The sequence below is a fragment of the Peromyscus maniculatus genome, chromosome 19 (genome assembly GCF_049852395.1).
Source record: "Peromyscus maniculatus bairdii isolate BWxNUB_F1_BW_parent chromosome 19, HU_Pman_BW_mat_3.1, whole genome shotgun sequence".
Lineage (NCBI taxonomy): Eukaryota > Metazoa > Chordata > Mammalia > Rodentia > Cricetidae > Peromyscus > Peromyscus maniculatus.
The window spans coordinates 59,054,036-59,066,608 of record NC_134870.1 but is presented as its reverse complement, the minus strand read 5'-3'; the positions used below and the strand labels follow the sequence as shown (position 1 = coordinate 59,066,608).

At 40.6% G+C, this 12,573-nt stretch overlaps 1 protein-coding gene and 1 non-coding gene across 4 annotated transcripts in view; one reads left to right on the top strand and one right to left on the bottom strand.

Annotated features, from left to right (window-relative positions):
• Cep192 (centrosomal protein 192) overlaps nucleotides 1-12,573 on the bottom strand; it is a 79,336-nt gene that overhangs the window by 36,048 nt on the left and 30,715 nt on the right. For all 3 annotated transcript variants that reach the window (XM_042264266.2, XM_076555406.1, XM_076555407.1), the window contains 5 exons: nucleotides 8,431-9,253; nucleotides 8,224-8,341; nucleotides 4,680-4,848; nucleotides 1,618-2,518; nucleotides 268-416 (listed from right to left, as the gene is read on the bottom strand). In XM_042264266.2, coding sequence (XP_042120200.2) covers nucleotides 268-416; nucleotides 1,618-2,518; nucleotides 4,680-4,848; nucleotides 8,224-8,341; nucleotides 8,431-9,253 — 2,160 coding nt within the window. The remainder of the gene's footprint in view (nucleotides 1-267; nucleotides 417-1,617; nucleotides 2,519-4,679; nucleotides 4,849-8,223; nucleotides 8,342-8,430; nucleotides 9,254-12,573) is intronic.
• Nucleotides 10,163-10,268, top strand: LOC121824197 (U6 spliceosomal RNA). The gene has a single exon (XR_006066015.2). It is a non-coding gene; the product is annotated as a U6 spliceosomal RNA (small nuclear RNA).

The window sequence follows — 12,573 nt, the reverse complement described above, 5'->3', positions numbered from 1 at the left end:
GTGGGCAAACACTCACATACATAAAAATAAATAAATCTTAAAAAAAAAAAATAAAACTTTCAAAAGAACAATTTAATCAGTTAGAAAAAGGAAGAAAACAAGGGGGTGGACCTAGGAGTAGTTAGGGAAAAGGGGGAACAAAGTACATAGCATGTATATATTAAATTATCAAAGAATGAACTATTATTTTAAAAGGGGAGTAAAAGGAAGTCAAGTGCTTTGCTGAAGTGCACCTGTGATGCCCAGTGAGACAGACAGACAACTCACCTTCTCGCCATCCACACAGATACTGAGGACTCTGATGCTGACTTGTAGCCAACGGTCGGTTGGGTTGAGGACACTCAGGAGGGTCTGAGAAGCAATTCCAACACAGCAAGCGTGAGGAAACCTCAGTTCCTCAGGGACTCTGGCATTCCCTGCATAAGACAAAGTCAAAGTGAAAGTTACACTAAACATCTGACCAAAAGGAGTACTGGTTAAAAGGAAACCCTTACACAGGAGTGTCCCATTATACCCACGATCTACAGAATAAACGCCCAGAAGTGTAAGAGTCCTTGACATCACAAGTCTCAGTGGGAGCTGCCAACAACAGTTTCTGTCTCTTCTCTACAGCTCTGAGAAAAACCAACACTGCAGTGTAAGTGAAGCCAATCGAATCAGAATCTACAGCAAATCAAATCTTTGTTGTTGCTATCACGCCCCTTCTCTCGCCCAAGTTGAAGCCACTGACAGCTGTGAAGAGAAGCTCCAGAGGCTTCTTCCAGGTGTGCCTGGCTAGTGACTTCACAGCACTATCCCCCCCCCCTCCTCCTCCCATTCCGGTGGCCTCTGTGTACAATCCCCAGCTCCAATGAGCCGATGTCTGTCCTCAGGGAAAGCATGCTGTGGGTGAGAGCAGAGTTCTGCTCCTCACTATCATCACACCACACCCTGAGGCACCAGGGGAAGGTAGCCCATTCTGGGAAATGATCCGGAAGAGGACATTTCCTAAGTAAAAGAATAGCAAAAATCAAGTGCAGAGGAAAAGAAACATCAGGACAAAGACCCAGAAAACTATCAGCATACAGCTTACTGCTGTTCTAAGCCAAGTTCAGTAACCCCTTCATAGAAACATTCTGATGCTCTCAATGAAAGACAAAGGAAGAGCTTGTAAGAAAGCTCACCTATAATCCTAGCAGTTGGGAGGCACAGGCATGAGGATCAGAAGCTTAAAGGTCATTTTCCCTACACAGTAAGTATGAGTGAGGCCAATCAGGGTCCTGATTTTGAAAAAAAGGACAAATAAAATAAAAGAGAAATGGCTCAGCAGTTAAGAGAACTTGTTGCTCAATAATGACAACCTAAGTTCAAATCCCAGCACCTGTATAAGGCGGCCCACAGCCACCTGCAACTCCAGCCCCCAAGAAATTCAACACCCTCCTTCAGCCTCCATGGGCACTTGCACATGTATGTGTGCAGACATTCATAGACACACACTGGTAAATCTTAAAAATTAAAAAAAAAAATTCATTTCAACCAATGTTTCTTTGGGACAAACTAGCTTTGTGGACCCATTTGTGAAAATGCAACAGAACAAAACTTTACAGAACAAAACTATGACAAGAAAAGTCATCTTACCAAATCCAGACATCATCCCTGAGTCCCATGGTTCAGTTTCATAGTTCGTACCAACAGACTGCACAGTAAATGGCTTTGCTATATTCAGCAAGTTCTGCTGTCCAGCAGTAGGACACAGGTTATAAAGAGAAGAGGGGCCCATCATTCCAGAGGCAAGATTTGGTCCTAAACACATCCCGGAAGCCGTATGTTCTGGTGCAACAGGAGGGTAAGAAGAACATCCTGAAATCCCAAAGACCTGCATGCCTGCATGGCACTGAGGCAAGGTGGCATTCCCAGATGAAGGGACTGGTCCCAAATACTGCTGGGCCACAGGAGCTGTGTAGAGAGAATGTCCAGTCCAGAGTGCAGGGCACAGAGCAGGCTGGTTCTGCACCTGAGCAACAGAAGCATGAGCTGAGATGTGGGGAGTAGGATTGTGCTGATTTGCAGAGCTGCCCAGATTAGGAATCTGGCTGCTGGATTCACTGCTGGCAGTTGACAGACCAGTAGACATTAACCTTTGACCTTGGTCCACAGCTTTCTGGCTCAATACAGGGAGGCTTGGTAAGGCTGGCCCAGACCAGTGGCTCAGACCTGGCTTGCTCAGGAGAGCCTGGCCAATCAGGTTCTGTTCACTGGGGCCAGATGTTGAATCTACTTTACTGGCTTCCAAGTGATCTTCACTTTTGGAAGAAATATCTTGACTTGCTGTAAAATTAGGGTCTCCGTCTTCAAATCCACTACTCAGAGAAGGAGTTTCTGTCACTTTTCCTAAATGAGACTCAACCCGGACAATATGAGGCACTGCTACTGCACTCTGACCTGGAACTTTGTCTCTTAGCTTCTCCATAGTTCGCTCCTCTGATGGAGTTGGACTGGCTCCAACAACTGTGGTGCTCAACTCACTGGTGAGATCGCTCTAAGGATGACAAATTTTGTTTTTTAATAATTCATAGATTAAACAAAATATAACAGATTCAAACAATGCTGGTATAAATCTCAAATAACATGAAATCTACATGGTATCCTGAAACACAGAGTATACAAAGGAAAATAACTGCAAATATGAAATGCAGGCTTCTACATGAAAACTGCACCCACTGTTTTATAAAAGTCTTATGGTAGGAAGGAAATAACAGGTAAACACCAATTGCATCTAAAACATTTCAGTAAAGAACCAAAGTCAGCTAACATTTTTCAAATTAAAGGATTCTTTGTAAACTTTATAAAATAATATAAATTAGTAAATAAAAATGTAAGGGCAGACAAGCTATCAAATGATACAGACATGAGGTTAGAGTCAGTACGAAGCCAGCTCCCAGACCCTCCCATGTCCATTATTTGTCTACACTATATTAAATATGATAGGAATATATGATGTTTTGAGTACTAAGCTTTTTCCAATTTCTAAAGATGCTATGGTTAATTTTTTATGATTTCTTTATAATGTACAACCATGAAGAGTGACAGCTATAGACCTGCGAGATGAACAGTCTAGAACTAGCACACACAAGAGCAAACTTAACTCCATTTATGATTTTTGTTTGTTCAGTTTATAAGTTTATACTGGAAGTTAATACTGAACCAAAGTTTTAGAAACAAAGATATAAGCTAAGTGGTGGTGGTGCATGCCTTTAATCCCAGTATTTGAGAGGCAGAGGCAGGTGGATCTCTGTGAGTTTGAGGCCAGCCTGGTCTACAGAGTGAGTTCCAGGACAGCCAAGGTTACACAGAGAAACCCTGTCTCAAAAAAAAAAAAAAAAAAAGAAAAAAAGAAAGAAAGAAAAAGTAAACAGAGAACAATGGTAACAAAAAAATATGTCCTCGGGCTTTAATACTAAGTGACAAGCACTAACTCATGCCACAAGCCTTCACAAAGGTGAAGAAAACAGGACTAAAGAGGGCTAGTAATCCAAGAAAGCAGCAGGCCCCATCATTCACAGTTCAACACTATGCTAAGAAAACAGACTCAGGGGATGGGGCACAGGAGTGGGTTAATTTAAACTAAAGATATGTAACAAGAAGCCTCATGGAACCCCACTACTTGTAAGCTAATTAAAAATGTAAATTTTAAAAGGAGTTTGAATGGAGGTACCTAGAAGATATGGGCGTAGAAATTCCAGTACCAGGTATAGAGTACCTCCCTATGAGCTAATGGTCAGAAAGTTCCTAGAGACCCCCAAAACAACAAAGGCTACTGCCACTGCTCTTGGCTACTCACCAGAACTACATGGTAAGAACCTATTAAAGACACAGCACACTCTGGTTGCAGAGCAACCAGAATTCCAGGGAAATCAAGCTGGACCTGACCCAAACATTTCCTCCCTGCTGGCTAGCCTTCACAACTACCACAGGAGGAAAAAAGCTATCAATGGACTTACACAGTGTTGGACCATGCATGCTACAATACTGATCTGCCAAGAGAGATGCACTCACTGGGCAATAGTGGCATGATTAGTACTGGGGTAACCAACTGCATTTGAGAGCTGCTCCATGGGAAGGAACTCATGCCTGACACTGTAAACCTGGTCAAAAGTCCATGGCTAGGGAGGTCATAGACCCTAGGGGAACCTACTACTGTTTTGCTAAAAGCACATGTAGTCAAAGTATCTCCTAAATATGTATTTTTGGTTGTGAGCCTAGCCTTTAACAGCTGAGCTATCCCTCCAGCCTAGCTCCTAAATATTTAGGTTTACACCTGTAAATCAATGCTGCTCTCATCCTTGGTCAAAGATGCTTCTTTTTTTTTTTTTTTTTTTTTTTTTGGTTTTTTTCGAGACAGGGTTTCTCTGTGTAGCTCTGCCTGTGCTGAATCTCACTCTGTAGACCAGGCTGGCCTTGAACTCACAGAAATCCTGGATCTGCCTCCTGAGTGCTGGGATTAAAGGTGTGTGCCACCACTGCCCAGCCAGATGCTTCTTTTTGAAGTGGGCAAGAGTCAATGTAAAGACTTAAGTACAAATATATACATACATTAATTCATTCTAAAGATACAGAACAGCAACACAGACGTTAAACAGGCCAGGATTCCAGTTTGAGTCAAACATCACTAATACTTTTGGTCTTGAAGTGGCACCCACCTTGTGGCCCTCGGAGCTTTCATCAGCAGCTGTGACAGGAAAAGTACTTTCCCGTTCAGACACATAAGTCAGCCTGCTCAGATCAGCATTGGAACATGTCAACTCTGACAACCCACACTCTGAGTGGGGCTTCTGGGGATGAACTAAATCAAGAGACTCTAGAGCACACCTGGAAGAAAAAGAGGAGCATGGTGTTAGAATCTGTATAAGAAAATGACCACAACTGTCTGTCTATAAGCTTGAAGTAACTCAACCACAAACTTACCATCTTTAATTAAAATAATCAATTACATTTCTACAGAGGAGCTACTTCATAGCTACCGTTAAAAAAAAAGTTGTCTCCTTTTCATTAGTAAACACCATATACAGACACATAACAATTATTCATCCAATAAAAATTTACTGAGTATCTGATATATAGCAGTTAATAAAACCACTTTAAAAAATCCCTATCCTCGGGCTGGAGAGATGGCTCAGAGGTTAAGAGCACTGACTGCTCTTCCAGAGGTCCTGAGTTCAATTCCCAGCAACCACATGGTGGCTCACAACCATCTGTAATGAGATCTGGCGCCCTCTTCTGTATACATAATAAATAAATAAATCTTTAAAAAAAAAAGTCCCTATCCTCAAAGAGCAAAAGCATCAAAAAACATTATGTAGCTAAGCAATAAAATGCCATGTACTGCTAATCAAAAAGTAAAGTGAGTAACTTTAGGCTGAGCAATTAAGCAGCACCTAGAAAAAGCTCATTGACTCAAATATTCTATACCTGAGAAATTCACCCAGAAAGAAAAAAATTGAGAAATAAAAACACTTCAAAAAAGGTAAGTTTATTGATAATAAAGTAGGAAGCTCAAACACCATACAAGAGAAACTACTGCATGGCACAAGCATACAGGAAAACACTCTTTAACCACTCGAAACCGTGCTGTTAGGGCTGAGAATAGAGCTCAGCGGCAGAAGGCTTGTTAGCATTGCTAACATATAACAAAAACAAAAACTCCAAACCTTGCTCTGAATACTATGCTCTGGCTCAGAAAGATATTTACAATATATTAAGTAAAACAAAAACAAAAACAAAATTCGATGGATGAAGGCTAAACAGTGGCAGATCATGCCCAAAAACCTGGGTATCAATTCCTAGTACCAATACAAAAAATACATAAAAAATCAAAATGAAAAAAACAGCCTTTGCGATGGAACCCACATCTATTTCCCAGACACAGACACAGACACACACACACACACACACACACACACACACACACACACACACACACTGGTGTTACTTCTAGCGTATTGTGTTTTTCAGCAACCACCAGGGCCTCCAGCCAGATCTGGGAGAAAAGAAGCAAGCTCAACACCTCAGCCTACAGAGACCGTGTTGAGTCCCAGGAATCACACAGTGGAAGGAGAGAGAAAACCAACCCCTACAGGCTCTCTCCTCTGACCTCTAAAGAGGCACTGAAGTATATGCATCTTCATGAGTGTGAGTACAGTCACAGACACCTATGCATGCTCCATATACACACAAATACATGTAATTCTAAGAATATATTCCACAAGTATATCATAGAGTTCCCTCCTAAGGGCAGAAGGCAATGAAGCAGGAAAAATATTTTTCAGAAATAATGCCTAAATTCACACAGCTAAAAAAGAGGCAGCTTGGGAAAGTTAGTAGATAGTTCTGAAATCAACTATTTTCTAAACCATAACATTTTTAATCATTTCAGTAACTACTCAAATTTGTTCATTTAAAACTTTCAGAGATGCACCTGCCTGATATCTTATGAAGCCACAAAAAGAGAACATTTGCAGAATTAAAAATTTTTTTAAAATTATTCATTTCTATGTTATTAAAATAGCAAAACATGGGGCTGGAGAGATGGCCCAGAGGTTAAGAAAACTGGCTGTTCTTGCAGAGAACCTGGATTCAATTCCCAGCACCCACATGGCGGCTCACAACTGTCCGTAACTCCACAGGGGATCCAATGTCTTCTGGCCTCCTCAGACACCAGGCACACACATGGAACACTTACATATATGTGGGCAAAATACTCATACACACGATTAAAAGATAGTAAAACATAAATAATATACTAAACAATACTAGAAAGACTGAATAAACCATGAAAGTCCTATCCTGGTTAGCATTAAACTGTCAACTTGACACAGCCTAGAATCACCTGAACAAGTCTTAACTGTCGTTATCAGATATGTGGACATATGAGTGTGGGATTTCCTTGGCTGTCTTGAGTGGCATCATCCCTGGGCATGGACTGTATTATGAAGGCTAGCGAAGCATGACTCTTTCAATCAGAGAGCAAGTCATCAAGCAGCATTCACAAGGTTCCTGCCTTGAGTTCCTGCCCTGATGTCTCTCAATGATGGACTGTGACCTGGCAGTGTAAGCGGCAATAAACTTTTTCCTCCCCTAAGTTGCTTTTGGTCCTGGTGTTTCATCACAGCAAGAGAAAGGAAACTAAAGCAGGCCCATTATGCATTCTGAAATATTACTACTTTGCATGTTGGGTTTCTTTTTTTTTTTTTTTTAACAAAAAAGGAAAAGCAGAATATGGGCTGGAGAGATGGCTCAGAGGTTAAAAGCACTGCTTGTTCTTCTAAAGGTCCTGAGTTCAATTCCCAGCAACCACATGGTGGCTCACAACCATCTGTAATGAGATCTGGCTCCCTCTTCTGGCTGCAGGGATATGTGCAGACAGAACACTGCATGCATAATAAATAAATCTTAAAAAAAAAAAAAAAAAAGAAGAAGAATATAGGATCTGGAGAGATGATTCAGTGGGTAAAGGGCTGAGAGCCAATCCTGAGGAACTGAGTTTGAATGCCCAGTACCCAGGTAAAGAAAACAACAAGAGCAAACAAACAGACAAGTCCAGCAGCTGGGGCAGTGTGTATCTACACCGACAGCAGGGGACTGGAGAGAGGAGAATCTAAGGGGCTTGTAGTCGAAGCTTCCTGGCTTGAATAGAAAAACGGGTGAGCTGCAGACTGTCAAAGATCCTTTCTCAGTATAAGATACGGTGGGAAACAACGGCACTGGGGAGATGGAGGCAGGTGGATCTCGGTTGAATTCAAGGCCACGCACAGAGACCTTATTTCAAAACATAAAAAGTAAAAAACTGAAAAGGTATTTTAGTGACAGCCTTTAAGAGATGAACCTAGCCAGGCAATGGTGGTGGTACACACCTTTAATTCCAGCACTCAGGAGGCAGAGGCAGGTGCATCTCTGAGTCTGAGGCCAGTCTGGTTTACAAAGTGAGTTCCAGAGAAGCCGGGGCTACAGAGAAACCCTGTCTAAAAAAAAAAAAAAAAGTAAAACAAAAACAACAAAAAAAGAGATGAACCTAAAAATGATTTTTCCTCTTTTATGATTTTTTACAATTTAATTTTCCTATATATAGCACAAGTTTTTAAAACTTAATAATCAAGGTGGGATATATCTAATCAAAACATATTATATGCCTGTATGAAATCCTCAAATAATGGAAATAAAGAAAAATAAAGTTAAGTAAGCACTTACCCTGATAAGCTTCCCGAAATCTCACTAGAAGAATGGCTGAGTGGTGAAGCAGACAGTCTGAAGCTCCCTTGCTCTTCAAAGCCAGATCCACCACTCTTGGGAAAGGCATTTTTCACATCTATTACAAAGGTGTATTCTCCAATAAGAACAGAAAACAACAATAACAAAACCCACACAATTTACATGCGATGGATCACTGATACTTACCAACACTTTTAAATAAGACTCTATAATCTTCTTCAAAAGTGACGTGCTTGTCACTGCTGCTTGTCTCACTGACACATTCCTTTTTCCTCTGGTGTTCTCTATTATCTTGTATTTCTTCACATTCTTCTAAAAGGCGAAGGCATGATACTCTGGGGTCCCTTACTGACGAGTAACTACTGGGTGTTGGAATGCAAACCGAGGCAGCTTTCTCATTGTTCTGCACATCTGGTAATTTGTCAATGGAGCATGTCTTCCTCCCTGTGGCTGTGTCTCTATTCTCTCTCTTGTTTGTAAGAACCGAGTTTGAAGAGGTTATTGTTCTGAGTGATTCTTGAGTCTCACTCTCTGTATTTTTACCATAGAAAATAGCTGCTGAATCTCCTTCAGGTTCCCTTGTATTAGTAGCAGCAGCATTCACCACACTGACGTCTTGAAGAGTCTGCCGTTTGGGCAAACATACATCCCAAATGTCAGATGTGCCGGCTCCCAAAAACGGTTCCCGTGCCCCTTCACAGCTGCCAATTTCTGTTTTTGTAAGGTATTTCTCCATATCAAATGCATTGGATCTATTACTTTTGTCCACATCATTAATTAGGAAATGAGACATGGTGGAACAGTCCTCTTGTGTATCATCTTCCTGAAAAGTCTGGCCTCTTCTTTTATTGGTGAGTGCCTTCATCATGGCAACAAGCTGGGCAGGATCGGTACTCACGGACACATCTGCAATAGCTGAAGCAATGGTGCTTATTCTCAGTACAGAATCTCCACCGCCAGACAGTGTGGTCTGGTGGTCTTCAAGTCTATTAGTAATGCAGAAAGTGTCCTAGACAGAAGAAAATGTTTATTAAATAACTCCCTCTACAGACAAGGACACGTACAGATTAGTCTAATCTTTATTTAGTGTAGTCTTCTCTTATTCAAGGGCTATCTATGTTCCTAGTGGATGCCTGAAAGCACAGACAGCACACCAAACTACACACGGATGCACAGACACACACATACACACACACACACACACACACACACACACTATGCTTATTCCATTCCTAAACAACATACATACCTATGATAAAACTTAATTTATAAATTGGGCACAGAAAAACATAATGGGAACCACAATATAAAACTGAGATGGGCCCAATAGCAAAAACTATAAATTACTATTTACGGTAAACACATTAAAACATCTACCTCTGGCGACAACAGGCTAGGCAGTGCTAATGTCCTGCTGAGAGCCACCGGAACCAACAGCATATTTCACAGCACCCCCTTTGCTCAGTGTGCTGGCACACGTCTATAACCTCCACATGGGAAGTACAGGCAGGAGGATCAGGAGAATAGCTATTCTCAGTTATGCATAGGTTCAAGGCAGCCTGGGCTACAAGAGACACTGTCTCAAACAAACAAGCAAATAGGAAGGAAGGAAGGGAGGGAGGAAGGGGGGTAGGGAAGGAGGAAGGAAGGGTAGATGGAAGAAAGGAAGGATAGATGGAAGAAAGAAGAAAAGAAAGAAAAGAAGAAAACTGTCAATCAAGGAGACAGTCATAATTTCTTGGATAATCACTAATACAGAAAAAATATATGAGATTAATGGAAAAAAGAAAACACAATCATATAAAATACAACCCAAAGACTACCCAAAGGAAAAAAATAAAGATCAGAGGAAACAAGCAACAAATAAGAGGAAAGATTCAAATGGTCATGGGCTAGTGACTGCATAAAAGAAAGTCCAGTGCTCGCTTCGGCGCACACAGACTAAAACTGGAACGATGCAGAGAAGATGAGCATGGCCCCTGCGCAAGGATGACACACATATTCGTGAAGCACTCCCTATTTTAAAAATAATACATAAAAGAAAAAAGATGTACAAAGGCTGTGAAACTGATTTAAAAAAAATAAGTCTCTTTCTATATTCTTAAATGAGAAGCATCCAAAATAAGAAGGGAAGGTTAAAATTAAAGGGGAGCAAGATGGCTCAGTGGGTAAAGGCAATTGCCGCCAAGCCTGATGACCTACATTCAACACCTGGAGACGTGCACGGCACACAGCAGAAGGAGAGAACTGACTCCTACGAGCTGTCCTCTGAGGAACACAGATAAATAACTGTGTTGTTCTTAACTATAAAAACGTCATGGGTAAAACACAGCATGACAACACAACCGTAGGGAAAAAGGTTTCTACTTACATGGTTGATACCAACCCTAGGGGTAAAAATAATCACAGGAATAGAGGGAGACGTAAAAAACGATAAAAGTTAATTAGCCCAACAAATTTGATTTATATAGACCTAAAACTATAGCCTCACAAAATGTAAAACAAAAACAGACTCATAATGAGTAACAGACAAACATACAGTCACAGTGGGTGATATTAAATCCTAAATGACTGAAGGAATAGCAAAATAATTTTAACACGCAGTCAACTTTAGCATTCTTGTTTAACGAAGTTCACATTAATGAAACAAAAACAAAAGCAGGCAATAGTTATACAACAGGTGTTCCCTTCAAGTGAACAAAATGCATTTTTTTTTTTTTTTTTTTTTTTTTTTGGTTTTTCGAGACAGGGTTTCTCTGTGTAGCTTTGCGCCTTTCCTGAAACTCACTTGGTGGCCCAGGCTGGCCTCGAACTCACAGAGATCCACCTGGCTCTGCCTCCCGAGTGCTGGGATTAAAGGCGTGCGCCACCACCGCCCGGCTCCAAAATGCATTTTTAAAACTGAACAAATCCAGATCCATTTAATATATGTCTTGGTAAAATTCAAATAACTAAGAGCAAAAATCTTGAACACAGAACAATTAATCTAAAACCAAATATTTTAAAATCTGGAAAGATAGCTCAGTGGATAAGAGCATGTATTGTTCTGACAAAGGACCTGAGTTCAGTTCCCAGCACCTACGCCAGGTGGTTCACAAATGCCCACAACTCCAAGTCCATATGTTCAGTCCCTACCCTCATATACATATAATTAAAAATAATTAATAATTTAAAATAATAACAATTTTTAAAAATCTGGAAAATCTCATAAATGCTTGAAAACTAAGCAAGATAATTTTTTTCAAAAGGCAAAAATTCATGGGCCTAAAGAATCAGAAAATATATTGACCAGGGATAAGGGATATCAATCAGTAGAAGAATGCTTGCCTAAATATGTGTGAGGCCATGGGTTCAATCTCCAGCACAGCCAGAACGGGAAGGAGGACGGGCAGGAGAGAGGGAGAAAGTGTTGATACAGGCAGACTGGGGGGTGAGGAAGGAGGACGGGCAGGAGAGAGGGGGAAAAGTGTTGATACAAGTAGACTGGGGGGTAAGGAAGAAAACTGAATAGTGAAAATATGATGGATCAAAACATGAAATGAAAGACAAAACACAGGTTTCAGCAAAAACTGTGTTCTCTGGAAAATTCATACTAGATAAATGCGCATATTAGGAAAATAGACACCTATGTTGGGGCACCTACTCCAAACACTAGGCCAAAGGCACTGCAGTGTAAGCCACAAACATGTGTGAACCATCAGTGGCACTAGGTTGTTTACAACACACATTCACTAGCATTCATGTCATAGAATAGAGCATAAGAAGTAAAATGACCTTCTATCACATTCCTCTCCTGAGTAAAAGCTGAAGCAAAAGGATTCAAAGAAAAGGGACACACTACAGAGTTTCCTTTATATAATATCCTGGACACTAGTAATAAGTACTGTTTAGAAAAGGTTTTAAAAAATAATTGAGGGGTTGGGGATTTAGCCCTGGGTTTGGTCCTCAGCTCTGGGGGGGAAAAAAAGAATTCTGAATTATTGGCATTTTTTTTTTTTGGGGGGGTGGGGTTCTGGAGGTAGAAGTTGACAGACTTCCTACTGGCCAAGTCAAGAAGGACGTAACACATCAGACAGGAAGAACAAACCATGTATGCATACATAACACTGTTCTTTTTCTTCATCTGGGACACACAAATTGTAATAACTTATTCATTATAAGTTGTTTTATATATTCTTCTGTATGTACATTATAAATTGATTTTTAAAATGTTTCTCATTTAAAGGACACTGTAACAAAATTGAAGCCAGGAAAATCAGGCCATAAATTTTTCACAAGTGTCCTTGGTCCATCTTATTTGAAAGCCATTATCAAGATAATATAAGAATC